Below are 19,403 nucleotides of genomic sequence, written 5' to 3' on the forward strand. Positions count from 1 at the left end.
TCTAGAGTGAGGCTGTTGTGATTACTTGTTCTTAAATGCTTGTGATCCCCAAACTGCGTGAGTAACTGAATTGGTTTCCTGAAATGCCCCCTTCATTATACAAGCCAGTGTATACTGCTTTCCATTCCATTCTGGGTTCTCTTACTCATAACAGAACTGTCTGCAGCAACTCCCAGCTTTGCAATTGCATGCAGAGCTGGAACCCATTACTGGGACCCAGCCCCAAGTTTATCATCATGGTGTAGAGAGGGGGAGATTGGAATGCTGATTGGATCAGCTGGAGGTATCTGCACTGGCCCCTGTGTCAGTGGTCTGGAATTGCTGCTTTATGAGCCAACCATAACTTGATCTAGGGATAGGAGAGGGGATCTGAGGCTACTATGAAGTAGGGGATGGGTTACGTTAATTGCTTCATCTTTGCCATGAAGTTTTTGAGGTGCATGTCACTGCGCTTACACATACCCCTCATGTGCATCTTTCCAGAATGCTCGCTCGCTCCAAATCTCCATTGCATTCAGCCCAGATAGAGGCTGGTGGTATCTAAACTGGTGACCACCACCTTTCCCCTCACACTGAGCAAGAGGCTCTGTCACCTACCCAGACTGTGAGGTGATAAAGGATCTCCTGACCACAGACTTGTGACCTTTATCCTCATGCGCTGAACTCTTCCCCTCACTCTTTGCATTAATAACCTTGGGTCTGGATGTGCAGAGTTAGGCTTTGAAGTCTGTATTTAGGCACTTGAATAAGAGGCCTGGTTCTGAGAGGGGCTGACCTGCTCTGTAGCAGTTCTACGCTTATGAAAATGATTACGCTTATTAAGGTGCCTAAATACAGGCTTCGGGCCTAATTGTAGGGCACCCAGGTTTGAAAATCTTGGTCTGTGGTGCCTTAAAGAGTCTGTGGCTTGTTCTAAGAGTTGTCCAGTTCAGAAGTAACTGAAGGGTGGCCTGAAGAGTACTAAATTCCAACCTGTTGTCTTCACCCCATGGGGAGCAACGAAGTTGATCAGCAGACAGCAGTATATTTTTTATGGCTGGCAAGCTGCCCCATGTGACTTCTCTTCTTTGTCCAAGTGAGATACAAATAGAGTTGGGCAGGAAACAGTTGTTCTGTACCATGAACATTTTTGAGAGTTAGGTTTTTTTCTCATTTTGAATCATGACAAAAAATCAATTTCAAGTATTCGTAAACCAAAATTTCTTTTGTTTCAGGTAAATCAGAATATTCTGATTTTGACCTTTTAACCTTTTTTGTCTTGATAGCTTAAATTTGGAAATGGGAATCGATTTAAATTAGAAAACCTGGAATTTTTCATTTTGCAATTGTTTCATTTTGACACTGTTGAACCTTTTTTCCTGACAATTTCTTGAGTCGGGAAATTTATTGAACCCAGTCTTGTTCCGCAGACAGTTTTGGTTTTGACAAAGTGGCATTTTTCAGTGAAAAGTGATTGATCAAAAAATTGTCAGCTGGCTCTAGTACACGTAACTGTCGTAGTGTGCGTATATTTTTGATATGGGCCATGGGCTCCAATGTATTGTAAAGGGTTAGGAGCCCTGCAGTACTTGACTAATGTTGAAGATTCTGAATGTTGTTGAAGTGGCAGACACTTCTGCTTGAAATATGACATTCAGTAGCATTACTGAGACTGTTTCCATCGGGCAACCAGTCTTTCTTGGTCAGTGCTCACTTGAGGAGTCTCAGATTTTCCATTTGCCAAGGCTTCCAACAAGAACGCTGTGTAAGGTCTATTTCCCTAAACACGACCGCACTGCAATAAAAGCCCATTCTTTCCAGTGGCCTGTGTGACATGCAATTGATGACTCCCAGCCACATTCCCAGTGACGGGAGTCAGTGTTGCCAGAACCACAAGCACAGCTGGATCTAATTGGCACCCTCAGCGGAGAGGGAAGACTGGGGACAGAGCAGGCCAGTAGAGCTGGAATGCCATTCTCTGCACAGAGACAGAGCAGTTTAAGAGAAGCTTGTGCTACAGCTGCTGCGGTGTAGGGAGAGCAGAGTTCATTCCCCGGGGCTGTTGAGAAGCTCCTTTTTGGTTGTGCTGAATTGATGCACGTGAAGGAAGAAATGCCAGAGACAAACTGGAGCCAAAAAGTTTAGATGGGGATTCGCCCACCTGGATAGTGCTTGGCTCGCGGGGGCTTAACCCAGAGCCTCAAGAACAAATGTGTTTGCAAAACTGAGCCTTTCCAGTGGGGTTCTGTGACAAAACACTACCATACAGGTGAACAAGCTAAATCCATCTGAATTCCTGGTGCGATTTCCAGTGGGATACAGAGCGTGGAATATGGAATCCATCTGCCTGGGGAATCGGCGAGTTGAATTTTTGTCAAGGAGGGAGTGTTTTTTTTAATCCTTATTTATATCCTGGTAGCATGTAGAGGCCCTAGCAAAGACCTGGCTATCATTGTGCTTCATGCTGTATGAACAATAAGAGACAGTTGCTGCCCCTAAAAGCTCACAGTACAAATAGACAAGACAGATGGAGAATCGTTATCCCTCTTTTACAGTAGGAAATCTGGGTCCCGGAGGGAAGAAGTGACTCTCAAAGGATTTGTGGCAGAACCAGAAATGGAACTAGGGTCTAATGAGTTGCTCTCCCGTGGTCTAATCACAAGACCATCCTTCTCCATCTCTCTCAGTGAGTGTTGAATGCTGCGTGCCCACCCCAACAGAACAAATGGTTCGGATTCAGTTCACCTTCACCGTAACTTCTGTTCAGCTCTATCATCCCACTGCACAAGCTGGGTTTTTTCCCCCTCTAGCTGCTCTAGGTAAATGCACAGCTCAAGCAGAACTGGCACCTCTGGCAAAGCATTTGTACATGACCCTTACTGAGAGGATGTTCTGATTACCCAGAAGGCCATGCATTACAATTACCGGGTAACTGTTCAGCTAGTCTCTAATTTAAAAAAAAAAAAATCCTTCTTGACTTGCCCCAAGGCATATTTCAGCAAATTGACTCTAAATAGAAAAATGATAAGCAGCTCACGTCAGCTAACTGTGAAATGATAAATGACTTCCCTCTCCCTCTTAATATTGCTGATGCCTTCCCCTCAGGCATCAGCTCCCCAGTGGAGGTTCAGCTTCTCTGATTCTCAGTCATTCCTCCGGTAAGACAGTGCGCACAGCTGAGCAGACATCACCATTGCCAAGGCAAACATGGGGTAGTCCTTCCTTCACCTCTCGAGCCAGCATCGCCAACCCTAAGCATTCAAAAATCATGCATCAGGTTCCAGAAAAAGAAGAGATTGGCTTAAAAATCATGTATCAGGGATATCCGTGTTAGTCTGTATCCACAAAAACAACAAGGAGCCACTGGACTCCTTGTTGCATACAAATGAGATTTAAAAAAAAATTTTTGGGGGGGGGGGCTTTTGAGATTTTAGGAAGTGTGTTTTCAAGCTTTTTCCCAACAACCCTGAGGGCTAAAATATTTTTTGTTTAAAAAAAAACCTGAGATTTTCAACATCATCCCCTGACTTCAGGAGCGGTGGCTTTAAAAACACAACCTCTCTCCCCCCCAGAATTGTAGTGCTCGTGCTAAAATTATGTGAATTGGCAACACTGCCTTCCACAGTGTTTCTTTTTTTTAAAAAAAGCTACTGAAATAACATTGATAGTCCCAGGAACATGGGCATCACCAGATGGGAGCAAACCAGAGGGCAGCTAGCCCACTATCCTGTTCTCACAATGGCCTACGCCAGCTTCTTCAGACACGGGTGTGTAGGAAACTCCATAACAGACATTTCTGTCTGTCTGAGGTACTTACATAGCCCCGATCACTGTAGTATCAGAGTGCTTCACGATCGCTAGTATACTTAGCCTCACAACACCCCTATGAGTATTGTTATCCCCATTTTACAGGTTGAAAACGGAGGCAGAGAGCTGTGCTGCAGCTGGGGGAGAGCCTTCTAGCCTAGGCAGGTAGATCTGCGCTAGCAGGTCTTGCACTAGCCTGCCGCAAGTAGTAGCATGGATATTGTGACTTCGGCAGCAGCTGGGCTCTCAAGCACATCCGCCCCTTAGGTTTGAGAGCCCAAGCTGCAATGTCCGCACTGCCTTTTATTTTTATTTTTTTTATTATTTTTTGCATGCTAGCAGGAGCCCTTTTAGTGTGAGAGTCTGTCTGTCTGACCTGGGACACTGACGCTCTGCATCTTGTAAAATAGCTGCACAGGAAGTCTGATGGAACAGGGGCTTCAACCCAGGGATCCCAAATGCCAGGCTAGCCATCCTCCTTTGTGTTCCTTCCATTGTGCAATGACCTGCCAGGTAATGCATGGATTAGGCCCTGACACGCACACAATGCTGAACATATAAATTGCGTTCCTTCAGATCTAAGTGCAAGCTTTTTTTTTTTTTTTTTTTTTTTTTAAAGGAGCTGCTTTAGGTAATCTTGAGCCACCCTCCCTCTCCCCAAGCCTGGTGAGTAACAAGGGATTTCTGTCAGTAAAGAGGCAACTTTTTAAAAATTGCTGGGGGATTACAAGTTCCCTGCTAAACATTAGGGCTGCTGCATGTTTAAATTGATAAAGGAATATTGTGCAGGCTTTGTGAAATTACACTTGTTTTGAGCAAATCTTTTCTTGATCTTTAAAGCTACAGTTAGTTTAGCCTCCAAATGGAAGCTTTGTGTTTAAAAATCACAAAACCTGCTGTAAACAGGAAGACCTTTGTGATTTTTAAATAAAATCAGTGTAGATGGTTTTGTGTTGGGGCTTTAAATATTTCCCAGCAGCATAGGCTGCCACGTTTCATGTCCTGGGCTGCATATCTTTGCTGCCTAAGCAGAATGAAACTCAAAATATAGCACAGATATTAGAAAAAATGTTATATATTAAATCTGTGCTCAGTTTTAACAATCTCAGATATGAGGAACACAGGTAAGAAAAACTTGTTAAATTTAAAATAAGCTTTTCAGCCTCAGTTCAGCAAAGCACTTAACTAGAATGGAGTGTTCTCAACTTGATTGGGATTTAAGCACATGCTTGAGTGACTTGCTGAATCCAACTTTAATCCTGATAGTGTCCCTTTAACTCTGAAATATTATGCTCCATAAGGCCACGGTCCTGGGTCCTGTGAACTCTTTCTCTTAATGAACTGTCCTTGATCTTGATGTCACTGGGACTCCACATGGGCGAACTCTCGTGCCTGTGTGCTGTCCCGCTGAAGTCAGTGGGCCTCTGTGCAGAGCGCAGGGACCCTGCCCAGCTGGCTCACATTACAGGATTGGAACCATCATGCCATTTCTATGAGTAATCCCATTGCCGTTGAGCAGGGCTAGTCACTGGGACGTATGCTATCCTTTTCCAGGACTGCTCCTAAACCTAGAAGTTCAGTCACTGCGGAACTATTTTGGAACAGGGTTCCCAATCCAGGGGCTAATATCCTGATTTATTAAGCATATCTAGTCTTCGATCATACCTCTATTTTCTGGGTGGTTGGTTTCTTTTTGTGGGTGGTTTTTCTTTTTTCTTTCTCTCTTTTAGTTCAAGAATACATTAAATTATGGTTTGAATATACTTATCCTGCAGTCCTTACTTGTTTGTGTAGTTCCAATGAAGTCAGTGAGATTGCGCATGTGAGTAAGAGCTGAAAGATCTGGCTCTCCTTTAATCTATGTTCCAGAGTGAAATACATCATATAGATCATTTATGTGTGTTAAATAAAATAGGTAATACACGAGATTCTTCGTGGTGGTTTCCATTTGCTTGTAATGCAGTGGAAAAGGTTGCTTTTTGTTTATACATTCATCTTATTTGTCTTGTAAATGCTGATACAAAAATCTGGTGAAGCAGATACAGTTTTAAAAATACTCTGTAAATGCTACAGTGTAATGTTAAAGATCAGAATTCTTCTAGGGGTGTGGGTATGTGTTCAATCTCTCCTTGCCTTATTTTTGCCTTTCGTTTTGCATCAGATCAACAAAGCCTAATCTTTTCTTAGCCTATTAGATTCCAGGGCGCCCTGGGAGGAGGAGGAGGGGAATGATCTATGACTTGGACTTATAGTAGAGCTTACTCTAACAGTAGAGTGTCAAAACTGTGTGTGTCCTATCTACATCCTGGGTAGGTTTTAGGAGTTCTTTTTTTTTAGTTATGATTTTGAAGAGCTGGTTGTTTTCAGCTACAGAATTTCCATTTCACACACCCCCACCCCCATTTATGTAAGGAGCTTTTAAGCATCATTGATATATGTAGAATATGAATGAATGCATTGATTTTTTTTGTCCTGCGATTGTGGAATTGTCTGGGATCAATTTCACGCTTCCCCTGGCAAGCAGTGTGTCAGCAGCTGCCAGAGTGAAGACAAGAGTGAGTAGCGAAACCTGGGCTTTGGCAAGAAATCTGTGAAGACTTCGAGAAATGAAAGCTCAATTGAGGTTTTGTGATTGGAAAAAACCCAGAGGGTGGTTTGGTGGGGTTTGCTCCCTGCCTCTGCCCATGCCAGGTTGCGCATACTCTTTTTCTCTCTTTTTAGTTCTCCTCAAGCAAGAGGTAAAAAAAAAAAAAACTGCTCTGTGTAGGCTTAATTTTTCAAGGGATCAGCTCCCACAGTCAGGACAGGTTGAGCTCCCCACACTCACTCCTCCAATGACACTAAGGTTATCTCTGCGTTAGAGTTTTATAGCTCAAGTGAATTGATAATTGACTCAGATTAATTGGCAAATGCATTTGTTCATGCGTGGCTGGACACTCCCTCAGTGTTAACGGTAAACTATAACCTTTGTGGGGTGTCCACCCTAGCATTACAGAAGTTAATTTATTGCCTGTGACGTTGATTTGGCTAGCTCGTTAAAACTCTCATAGAAACCTACCTTTTGTGCCAGATTTCCAAAAGAGCCAGAACCCATTGTGAGCTCTTTGAAAAATTTGGCTCTATACGTCTTTATTTTACATGTAAGCTAAGGAGGTGCTAATAGGGGCTGAACATCAGTCCTAAAATGTTTGACTCCAAAGAGATGGGCCTTTAGCTGTCTTTTCAAAGCAGAGACCGTTTTTATTCTAAAAAATGTCTTTTAATTGAGACTGTTGGCCATTTGGGAAAATAAAACTTAAACAACAAACTTCCAAAACATCTCAGTTGTTGGTTTAGACTAAATGTTACTGTATTGTCTGAAATGTCAACTAAATGTGCCATGTGTTTTAAATAAAAGAATGGCAGATTAAAGGCTATACGGAGTATGCCTGTGAATATTAATTTGATCCAGAATAGGGATGAAAGCCCTTTAATGAGGGATTCTTTTACCTAACATTGATATGATCAAGACTCTAATAGCTGCTCTGTGTGCGATTACACCAGTGACTGAATCCTGTACTGAAAAAAACAGCCTAAGCAAGCAGAGACGGACAAATGTCTGGTGGTATGAGCCTGGGACTGAGGCAACAGGACTCCTGGGTTCTGTTCCTACGACTTCTGTTGACTTGCTGTGTGAGCTGGTACAAGCCGCTGCCAAATCTTGAAACATGACCCCTGATTTTTTGGGTGTCCAGTTGGAGGAATCTTGGGCCTAATTTCTAGGTGTTCCGCTTCTTTGCCCATCAGATCTTCGGTGTCTCCAGCCTAACTTCCAAAGCCAGTGGCAACTTCAGTCCCTTTATGGCTCAGTATTTTTAATCCTTCAAACAGGTACAACACACAGCTCCTTGGCAGTTCGCAACCCCAGCACTTCTGGGCTTGCTGCATCAGTTATGAATGTAAAAAAAATTGCCTGAGCCCCGGCCCCTCTTCCATTACAAATGAAGCGCTGCTCCCTGAGGTTTGGGAAGGGCTGACATTTATAAAGCACTGCAAGACCCTTAGATGGAAGATGCTGCATTTGGGCAAAGGATTGTTTATTTGAGATGGGCGTGTACTAAAAGCCCCAACCCTGCTACCTTCCATTTGGTGGTGTTTGAAACCTGGCTCTGAACTGCAGCTTGATCTCCCATCTCCAATTATTATTTGGAGTTTTGAGCTCAGAAAGTGCTCAGTGTAGTTGGAACCACAGTAATTAAGAGGCCTTGGGGTGCAACAGAGAACTCCCATTGACTTTAGGGCAAACTGTGAGCAAAGAATTGCTGCTGCCCTGTTAATACCCTCTCTCTCTCAGCCAGAGGATTGTGGGCTTGCACAGTCCAGTACTGATTACACAATGCAACACCAAGGGAGTGTTGCTATCTTGTTGAGGCACCATCCTTCAGATGAGATGCTGAGCAGGTGACCCCTCCTGCCCATCTGTTACCTTTCAGAACACGAGCAGACTTGCACTTGCTCCCTTCGCTGGCCCCCTAGTGGTGATGGGACAAAGATGATAGGAAAGGGTTTGTCACTCAAGAGTTTGGGAGCCGCCTGCACAATCTTTTATCTGATGCGTGCTATGGGTGCCTTGAGTATGAACGAGGCCTATGTCTATAAAACAAAACCTTGGTTCTGTTCCATGGCTTTGCAGCTGCAAATTAACCAGCACTTTGCAATGCAAGAGCTAATATGCATCTCTAAGCACAGCCAGATAGAATGGTTGGATAATTACTATCTTTTTGAAAGCTCCACTGTGATATTTTAATTTGCTGCAGCAGCAGATGCCAAGTGCAATACACATTTTGCTGTATGGAAAATATCTGATAGCCAATCTCATGCTGTTGATTGAATTACTTTTTTCCCCCCAGTAACCTCTCTGGAATTTTGGCTAATGTAAAAGGGAAAGCAAGTTCGGCTATAATATAGTTAAGATTGAAAAGGCTCACATGGGTAATGTAAATACCAACAGGATTTTTTAGCTATAGTTAGTAAACTACAGTCAAGTCAAATCTTTGAGAGAGGAGGATGGGAGAACGGCAACAAATTTAGGCTAACACGTAGCTTTTAGTAAAGAGAAATGGTCAAGCCACATGTAGTGCAGGATGCAAACTTTGCTGTGCTGCAATTGCCATTGAAAATTGTTCTTTATAACAAAAAGAGGCCAAAGCAAAATGCTCACTTCCTAAAGTTCTTTATGGAGCTTCTACTTGATTGAGCAGTTGAACATCTTACAGTAACACAGATCTTCCAAGAAAAGCTGCATCAGTTCTTTGTTTGTGCCTAGGCAGTGTGTGTATGAGGAGGGAGCTAGGTAACATGTCATCTGTACATATGAAACCATGTGAAATTTCCCATATCCTGTCCAAGGGCGTTTCCAGGCAGAATCTGACAATAGACTTTTATGATTTAGGTACATACTTCAGTTACTGTAACTGGCAATGAAAGTGCTGATACAGAGACCTCTTTTCTTCCTAAACTTGCTTTTATAAATTGCTATGTAATCATACTAACACCTGCATAATCCTATTTAATCCAAGGATCTCAAAATGGCTTATAAAAAGCAGATCAGTGTTCATCTTAGGTACTTATCTGGCCCCCATCACCACAGTATCTGAGACACTCCCAATATTTAATGTATTTATCCTCACAACACCCCTGTAAGATATGGCAGTGCTACTATCCCCATTACACAGCTGGGGATCTGCTGCCCAGAGAGACTAAGGGTGTCTTCACTGACAAACTCTCTTTCACTATGGGTGTTAGCTGTCTGGCTGGCTGTAAAAATGTAGTGAAGCCAAGGCACTTCAGTTTTACTGCAAGGCCAACCACGGATAGGGGGTACGGTGCTGACTCACCTGGCTACCTCACAGTTAACACGCCAAGTGCCTCACCTCCTCTTAGGATCTGACACCAAGATAACTCACCGGTATCACCTTATCATAAAGAAGGGCGGGGGACCCCCTTTCTAGCAGTGAAGACAAGGAATTTATGACTGACTTATGGTCTGTAGAGGAGTAAGGAAATGAACCCAGGTCTGCTGAGTCCCAGGCTAGTGCCCAAAGCCTTAGCCTGTCCTTCAGTGTTACCCCATTTTGCTGATGGGGAAACTGATGCGCAGAGATGTGAAATGGGCTTACCATGGAAATGCTGGGCTGGAAGGAACCCCAAGCTAGCAAGCCCTTGTGCTGAGGCAGGACCATGTAAACCTAGACCATACAGAACCTGGGAATGAATCACTTGATTACCTGCTCTGTTCATTCCCTCTGGGGCATCTGGCATTGGCCACTGTCGGAAGATAGGATACTGGGCTGGATGGCCCTTTGGTCTGATGCAGTATGGCCATTCATATATTCTTATCCCTGACAGGTGTTTGGTTGTTTTTAAGAACAGGTTGGACAATGAGATGGATTCTACAACACGTTCCAGAGCTTACCTATCCTTCAGTTAAAAGTTTTTCCTAATGTATAACATACGTCTCCCTTCCTTCAGATTTGCTTCTTGCCCTCCCTTCAGGGGACATGGAAAGGAGTGCATCACCATCTTCTCTTTAATGGCCCATCATATATTTGAAAACTGTCAGATCCCCCTTTGTCGTCCTTTCTCAGGACTAAACATGCCCAGATTTTTTTACTTTTCCTTGTAGGTCATGTTTTCTAAACCTTTCATCCTTTTTATTGTTCTCCTTTGGACTCTTCCCAATTCATCCACATCTTTCTTAAAACTCTGTGCCTAAAACTGGGAACCATACTCCAGCTGAGCCCTCACCAGCGCTGAGTAGAGCGGAAGTTATCTCCTGCGTTTTACATATGACACGCCTGTTAATACACCTCAGAACGTTGTTACCCTTTTTCCCAACTGCATCAGCTTGCCCCGAGTCACACAGTGAGTCAATGTCGGAGCTAGAAATAGAACTCAGAAGTCCTACCTTCCAGTAACTAGTCAATAATGGTGCCTATTTTAGGCCTTAAATATCAAACCAATACTTTACGTACAACTTACTGATATCCGAAGGAAGGGTTCTTGCCTCAGTTTAGCAGAGCCTTGCAATAGACTTGTTCTTCACTGCTAGAAAATCGGTCTCTTAAACCCCCAGCACAAGAGGTGCAGTAAGAGTTGGAGAGACATCAGCTGTGACGCCCGAAGGAGTGTTGCTATAAAGACTTGCAAGGTGCTGTGGATTCAGTGGAATGGGATGCTACCTTCTACTTTGTGTATCCAAGTGTCAGCACTTCTCATTTCAGATCAGGAGAAAAACTAGTAAAGAGTGAGGCAGGAAACTTGTCAGCTTTTAATAAGTAGTACAGGTTTCCTTTGGGCAAAGGTATGTAAGCAACCAGGCACAGCTGTAGCAGAGAATTTTGTGCGTGACTAGATACGTTTCCTCACCCACCAAGAGAGAGCAGGATTGTGCTAAAGGCTCCCCCTGCCACAGTTCTAACCATTCTTCTCTCTCCTCACAACTTTGAGATAAACCAATTAATATCTATGAACCTTTCCTCTACTTGGGAGAGAGTTGGGATGCTGGTAATGGTCTAGTGGAAAAATACAGGGCTCATAGCTGGGAAGTCCTTGACTGCATCCCAGCGCTGCTTATGGAGTGGGGTTTTGGTCCAGCTGGTTAGTGAGCTGGAAGCCAGAGACACAACTTCAAATGCTCCCAAAGTGTGTGACATTGGGACTGGGATCTTACTCTGGGCTCATCTCATCCGTAGCTTGACCATCTGTGAATGGTTGCTTGTATTGGTCAGTTTGGAAATTTTTTGGTGGGGCAGAGGTCAGTATTTCTCTATGTGTTTGAATATCTGGGAGGGCACATCTTAGTGCGCTAATTGGAGCTGAGTGTAACATCTGGCACTAGGAAACACAAACCATTCAATCAAAGAAATGTGGATTAATTTATTTTTTTTTTTGCTGTGGTTCCATGTGTCACTCTAAATCCTCTTCTAGTTGTTCCACCTGAGCAGAGTTCAGTAACCACATGAAACGATTTACAGGACCAGGGTCTTAATTTTTTTTATATCACCTTTGCAGGAAATGTAGATGTGTCCTTGGCTCCAATTAGCATAAACAATGTGCTGTACAGAGCGAGTGACTCTTGTGTGCTTATGACTCTTACGGTACTCTGGGAACCAAAGTGTACGGTATTTCTCCTGTGAAGAATGTGTCTCTGGCTTATCTGAGAAATTTGAGTTTGAACGGAGGCGGGAGGAAAACCCTAATATTTTCCTTCCGAAGTGTTCCACGTAGAAATAAAAGGAAAGAAATGGGAAGAAAACACTGCAAAGCTTTTCATTGCTCGTGGCAATGCAGTTTTAGAATTATTCTCTCCCCTTTGTAAGTTATCTCTGTGTCTGGGTAAAAGTACTCGCTGCTATTCATGCAAGTATTGCTGATGTCGTGTGTGTACTGGGGCAAGCTGGCTTTTCCATGTTTAATTACAGTGCTTTTCACACTTTGGGTTATTTTCCCCCTCCCTGCTCACGGTGCATCACCAGCTGCTAATCTCTAGAGCTCACCTGTCTCTCTGCCACAGAGTCTTAACATAAATGGGAGTAAGGTTTTTTCATTATTTTTGCCTTTATGCATTCTGATGGCAAATGAGTGTTTAAGGCAAGTGCTGAGGCATCAAAGCCTGTTTAGTGTTTCATGTAGATGAGGCTGTTGGCACATGCAACTGAGAATTCTGTTAGCGGATGGTTTTTTCAGTCTGACAGATGCCATGTGGGGCACTGAGACTGAATGCTCTTTGAGGCAGAGACCTGGCAGTGGGGCTGGTCTGCAAAGCACCACGTATACTTGGAGCGCTGCTGAAGTAACGATGTGAAAACCAGTTACATCACCGAGATCATTTGAATCACCTCTATGCCAAGCCAATACTCACAGGCTTCTGTTCGCTGGTAAAGTGTAAACTTCAACCTATTAACATTTGTGATTATTTGCTGCTTCTCTAGTACCTTTTGTCTCAGGATATCTGGGTACTCTGCAAATACTAGTGAAAACCTCAGTACCCCCATGAGAGGGGGATGTATTATTACCCTCATTTCACATATGGGTAAACTGAGGCTCTGAGGTCATAATTTGCCCAAGGTGTGTCCATCTTAATATAGTCAAGGATAGGATATAGGAGTCCTGACTCTCAGTGTTCCAACCGCTAGTCTGCAACAGTTTCCATTAACTAGTCTTTATTGGTACTTCATGTGTACAGCTGTCTGGTTTGCACATGCATTTGCATGCTTGGTCACAATAAAAGTGCATGCAAATAACCAATTAGGCATCTGATAGGCCATTTAGGTGTTTCATTGTAGTAAATGTTTCTTTGCACATCACCTAGTACAATGGGGCCTGAGGCCTGTGTAGTGTTTGGAGGCACTATCACAATGGAAATAATTGTGGCTCAATTTGCATGTTTCACTTACAGTGGTGCTATCCTGAACATTAGGTTCTGTAACTTTAGAGTTTGACCTTCAGCAGAAGTCTGATCCCTTTATTTCTCACTATTTCATTCTGTTTTTATCCCCCTTGAAAACCAGTCATCATTTCTAAAGCATCCTTCATTTTTTTTGTTCCCTGCTTAGATTGCAAATATACCTGCCATCAAGAATGCAGAAGCCTGATTCAGCTGGACTGCAGCCAACAAGGACAGCCCCAGAACAAATCCTCACCAGAAAATACACTGACGCAAAACTGCAGCCAGGTATGGATTTGGGAGCACCTGTGCTGGGTGGCTGGCGGGAGGGAAATGGGATAAGGAGGGTGTTTGGTGTTTTATATGGAGAGGGAAGGGGGGGTTGCTCTTCTGTCAAGCAGGGGCAGTGCGTTGCAGAGAGATGGCAGCATGGCATTCTTGTCTTCAGTGATAATTGCACTTCACCAACACACAAGATTTTTTTTAAGCACCTCCCAATTAAATTCCTGCCTCTTTAGATTTCAGAGCTCTTGCCCCACTGTGGTTTAACATGAGCTTTTAGCTTCTCTACTTAGTTTACCTGGGAGGATTTGCCAGGGGGATCAAATCATGCTTTCGAGGCAGGTAACCAGAAGCTGTCTGATTGTCCAGGGCTGTTACTTGGGCAGGGTGGAGTGTGGGATCAGCTTGCGCTTTGCAGCATGAAAGCTGATTATCCCATTCGTTGTGTGCACAGCTACAAATGTTTGTCAAGAGCCTTAAAATCCAGTCATCACTACGGCTGCTTAACCGAAGGTTCCTGTGGTGCAACACCTTGCACAAAAACCAGTGCGTTGCCATGGAAACAACAAGCCTCTGAGGCAGGACAGCAATGTATTTTTGCAAGGGGAAGGGGCATGTGCATTTGCTGTTGCTTTGCCTGCCCCTTGGTAGAGTGGGTCAGGTGTTCAGCAGTGCACGGCAATGCTATAGCATGGAAAATGGAGGCAAATTCCACCTGCAGTTTGTTTTTGGCGGAATGTGATTTAGCAAAGATGGATTTTGCTGGGGCACGTCATGAAACTTGATGGCCTTGATTAAAACTTGGAAAGCATTCCAAGAGAACATAGACGCACATCTCCCATTGGTGTTAAGAGTTAGTGTTGGGGAGTTCCTTGCACGACTTTGAAAAATCTCAACCATTCACTCTTACAGAGAGTGCGGTGGGTTCTCCAGTGACCGCCACTGGTCAGGAACTTCAATGTTTGCGTCCAGTCCTGGAGAAGGATGTCATAGTGCCTTGCAACCCCAGTTCAGCAAGGTACTGAAGCAGATGTCCAATTGTAAACCAGCGAGCCATTCAAGTGAAGTCAGTGGGAATACCCCTTACGCAGAGGCCTAACTAAGCATTGAACATAAGATCCAGAGAAATAGGAAGGGTCATCAGTTGCATTATTCGCTTTGTTTCTAAAAATTTCCCCTGCCAAACGAATGATGCAAAATATTACAAGGCTGTTCCAATATCCGTTTATCCCACAGTGAAATTCACAGTAATAGTCTTTTCACTGGCTTCATGCAAGATGTTAATATCAAATGACAGCAGTGAGGCTTCTACGGAGAAACGTTTGCCCGGATAATAGATTGCTGTCTCAGCTTGTCTTTCCATCTGAAGAGGAGCCTTGCTTGTGCTCAAGTCTGCATCCCAAAGGTGCAGCTTAACTATGGAAAAGAGATTGGTGGTGGGAGAGGAAGCCAGCATTGAAAATGCAGGAGTCCTGCACCTGCACTGAGGGTGGATGTCAACAGGAGAGTAAAAAAGTTGGTGTCAGGGAGACGATGGTTTTGGCTGTGCTTTACCCTCCACATCCTTAATGTTGCTCTGAGATGTAAAGGGGAGGGCAACACCAGAAGCAGCATGAGTGTCTGAGCAAAGGTTAGACCAACACCTGTCGAGGGGTCTAGATACAGGGCCAGCGCTTCCATTTAGGCAGCCTAGGCGGTCGCCTAGGGTGCTAGGATTTGGGAGGGTGGCATTTTGCCGCCCTCGGCGGCAATTCGGCAGCGAGTGGGTCCTTCCGCGCTCTGGGTCATAGGCAGCAATTCTGCGGCGGGTCGTTCACTCACTCCGGGCCCCGCTGCCGAAGTGCCCCGGAGACCGGGAGCACGGAAGGACTCCCCCGCCGCAGAATTGCCACCAACGACCGGGAGCTCCTGTCTAGATAATATTTAGCCCTGCCTCGGTGCAGGGGAGTGAACTAGAGGACCTGTTGAGGCTCCTGCCAATCCTACATTTCTGTGAAGCTATGATTGCTGTTTGGTGGCGGTGGCTAGCCAGGCACAGGAATAAAAGACCTGTTGGCTGAGTTGGGTATGTGTCAGCGTAGCGCTCCAGTTTGGTGTGATTCCCCTGCCAGATTCTTGTTAAGTTCCTGGCAGCAGCAGATGCTTCGTGCACATGGTCAAAAGTCCCTGCACATTGTCACTAAGGAGGGGAGCTATTGGGATGGGGCAGCAGCACATTCACATCACCATGTACAAGGCCTGGTGCTAAGTCATTGCATATCCACCACATCAGGGAAGTCTTGGCCACTCCCTGATCCTGGCCATCGCCAAACCAGATACTAGCAGGAAACCTGCAGGGCGGAACTGCCAGGCTTATTGAAGAGGGTCACGTTGCAGTCAGCCCTGCTGGATGAGCTGCTGCTTTGAGTTGCCTGTTACCCAAGTGTTTTTAATGAACCATTCAGTCTCCACTGACTCCATCCATTAGAGGGCAGAAGTGCTCAGTTATGTGTCAGAAGTCCTAAACTGCGAAGGGTAAATGAGATTCTCCTATAGCTGAAGTGGGTTTTAGAGAACCAGGACAATGGTGAGCTCAGTCCCTTCTTTTGTCATGAAGTCCTGAATGACTATGGATCTATTCTTCAAGTTTCAGATGCCTAGATTAGTCCCTCTCTGCTGCGTCCTTAGTCTGCTGGTATTAGTGCCGCAAAGGGAGGTGATTTAAAGCCGGTCGTGGGTGACTTTTCCGCTTAACCATAGAAACAGCGTTAGGTTGGCAACTAAGGCCTGCGGGCACCATCCACGTGGCAAACAATGGGCATTTGGACCGTGACCTGTTGGTGCCGTTGCCAGCACTAGGAGGGTGGAAGGACTGGACGTTTTGTGGTTGAGAGGGGGGTCTCAGTGTTCCATTCATCACAGTTCGGGCCCTGCCAAATTTGCCATCCATTTTGGTCCATTTCACAGTTATAGGATTTTAAAAATTGTAAATTTTATAGTTTCAGATAATTAAATCTGAAATTTCATTGTGTTGTAACTGTGGGGGTCCTGATCCAAAAATGGGTGGAGTTTTTTTTGTTTTTTTTTGGGAGAGGAGAGGGGTTGCAAGGCTACTGTAGTGTGGGTCATGGTATGCCACACTTACTTCTGCTATGCTGATGGTGGTGGCACTGTCCCCGGAGCTGGGCTCGCGGCAAGCAGTTGTGGAGTTTCCTGCTGCTAGGAAAGGTTCCTAGAAATGGGTCTGACCTGGCCCTGGGAGTGGACCCTGCAGGGGAAGAGGAAGTCATGTTCTCTCCACCCCTCCCCCCCCGCAGCCCATCTGCGATGAGCATCTGGAGTCCGACACACGGTAAGAGCCCCCCAGCCCTTCCCCTCCCCTACACTAGCCAGATTTCAGGGGGAAGATCAGATTTCACTGTCTGTGTTGCTTTTTTCATGGCCATGAATTTGGTAGGATTCTAATCATGATAGTTTGAGCAGCAGAAGAGTTTAGAGTGGTCCATTGTGCTAGGAGCTGTACATTCATCTAGTAAGAGAGAGTTCCTGCCCCAAAGATTTTACTGTCTGAATAGACAAGGCAGGCAAAGGAAGGTTTAGCGCCTTTTTACAGATGGGGAACTGAGGCATGGAGAGGTGAAGTGACTGGCTCAAGGTCTCACACAGTCTGGCAGAGCAGGGAATTGACCCCAGATTTTCTCAGCCCCTGTCTCGTGCCTTAACCAGAGGGCCACCCCTCTTTTACCAAGAGTTCTACTCAGCCATTTTCAAGCTGGGTATCATAACCTAGTCCCAGATTTGGACCTTAGCATCCAAAATATGGGGGTTAGCATGAAAACCTCCAAGCTTAGTTACCAGCTTGGACCTGGTAAAGCTGCCAATACCCAAAAAATTAGAGTGTTTTGGGGCACTCTGGTCCCCCCAAAAACCTTCCCTGGGGACCCCAAGACCCAATTCCCTTGAGTCTCACAACAAAGGGAAATAAACCTTTTCCCTTCCCCCCTCCAGGTGTTCCTGGAGAGATACACAGAAGCAAACTCCGTGAATCTAAACAGAGGGATTCCACCCTCCCCATTTCCAGCCTTGGAAAACAGAAGTACCGAGAGCTAATCTCTCTTCCCCTCTCACCCAGAAGGAATGCAAAGTCAGGCTAGTAAATCTAACACACACAGATTTCCCCCTGACTTCTTCCTCCCACCAGTTCTCTGGTGAGCTGCAGACTCAATTCCCTGGAGTTCCCCACTAAAGAAAAACTCCAACAGGTCTTAAAGAAAGCTTTATATAAAAAGAAAGAAAAATACATACAAATGGTCTCTCTGTATTAAGGTGACAAATACAGGGTCATTTGCTTAAAAGAATATTGAATAAACAGCCTTATTCAAAAAGAATACAATTTAAAGCACTCCAGCAACTATAGACATGTAAATACAAAACAACAAACCATCTTTGTACTCACAACTTGGAAACAGAAGATTAGAAAGCAGGAAATAGAAAAATCCTTCCCATAGCTGAGAGGGACAGGCAGAAGACCAAGAACAAAGGACTCACACACAAAAAACCCTCCACCCAGATTTGAAAAAGTCTTGTTTCCTGATTGGTCCTCTGGTCAGGTGTTTCAGATTACTTCTTTCCAGGTGTAAGAGACATTAACCCTTAGCTATCTGTTTATGACAAGGGGTGATGGAAAAATTTGTATAGTGAGGGTGCAGAGAGCCATTGAACCAAACTGTAAAACGTTTATATGATGGAAACCTCTTCAAGCTGCAGCACCCCTAGTTCTAGCACCCGTGAGTACAAGGAAGAGTATGAATTGAAAGGGAATCAGAGAAGTGCAATAGAAATAGTGAAGCAGTTGGAGAAAGTGATTTATGATGAAAGGTTAAAAGATCTGAATACATTTCATTTGGCCAAACAATGAGTCTTAGAGGACAAACGTGATGAGCAGCTGCAAGTAATCCCATAGGGTGCAATCTCCAAGGGGAGCCCAGTAATTTGTTAGGGTGGTTTAGGAGAGTATGACTGCCATTACCAGGGTGAAATTTAAGAACGAGAAAATGTATCTTAGTTATGTGCTGCTGCCCATCCATGTAGTACACCTCTACCCCTATATAACACGAATTCAGATACAGCGTGGTAAAGCAGCGCTCTGGGGGTGCGGGGCTGCCGGGCTGCGCGCTCTGGTGGATCAAGTCAAGTTTGATATAACGCGGTTTAACCTATAATGCAATAAGATTTTTTGGCTCCTGAGGACAGCATTATATCGAGATAGAGGTATATCTGGGTGCCTTCTCTATAAAATCAATAGCAATAGTGAAATCCCTAGTGGACTTCATGAAGTCTCTGGTACGTCTCCCTTTTGGGGGTCGAACCTCTGCTTGGAGTAAAGGGATGTGTGTGTGTGTGTGTGTCTGTGAGTCTGTGTTTAGAGGTAGATTAAAGTTAAGGTGGAGTATCAGGGAAAACTTCCTGTTGGTGTAGGGTATTCTGCGGGAGAATAGTTTCCCAAGGGAAGTGCCAGAATCATTATTGCTTGCAGTGTTTAAAACAGGACTAGATAGAGCCTTGGGGGATATACTGTAGATTAACAGTCCTGTACTGACTGGAGATATAGGTTCATTGGCATCTCTACCGGCTGTGTAATTTTTTTTTTAAAGATATCCTTAACCCTTCAAAAAAATTGGGCTTGTTTAGTCTGACGAAGAGAAGACTGAGGGGGGACATAACAGTTTAAGTGCATAAACAGTCATTACAAGGAGGAGGTTGAAAAATTGTCCTCTTTAACTGCTGAGGATAGGACAAGCAGCAATGGGCTTAAATTGCAGCAAGGGTGATTTAGGTTGGATGTTAGGAAAAGCTTCCTGTCAGGGTGGTTAAGCATGGGAATAAATGGCCTAGGGAGGTGGTGGAATCTCCATCATTGGAGGTTTTA

General features: G+C 44.5%; 1 protein-coding gene across 4 annotated transcripts in view; it reads left to right on the forward strand.

Moving 5' to 3' along the window:
* IKBKE (inhibitor of nuclear factor kappa B kinase subunit epsilon) overlaps positions 1-19,403 on the forward strand; it is a 149,485-nt gene that overhangs the window by 76,442 nt on the left and 53,640 nt on the right. For all 4 annotated transcript variants that reach the window (XR_004000258.1, XR_004000257.1, XR_004000259.1 and 1 more), the window contains exon 22: positions 13,383-13,501. Coding sequence is in view for 1 of the 4 variants with exons in the window: in XM_030561626.1 (XP_030417486.1) it covers positions 13,383-13,501 (119 nt within the window). In the remaining 3 variants the exon portion in view is untranslated. The remainder of the gene's footprint in view (positions 1-13,382; positions 13,502-19,403) is intronic.

The sequence above is a fragment of the Gopherus evgoodei genome, chromosome 4 (assembly GCF_007399415.2).
Source record: "Gopherus evgoodei ecotype Sinaloan lineage chromosome 4, rGopEvg1_v1.p, whole genome shotgun sequence".
NCBI lineage: Eukaryota > Metazoa > Chordata > Testudines > Testudinidae > Gopherus > Gopherus evgoodei.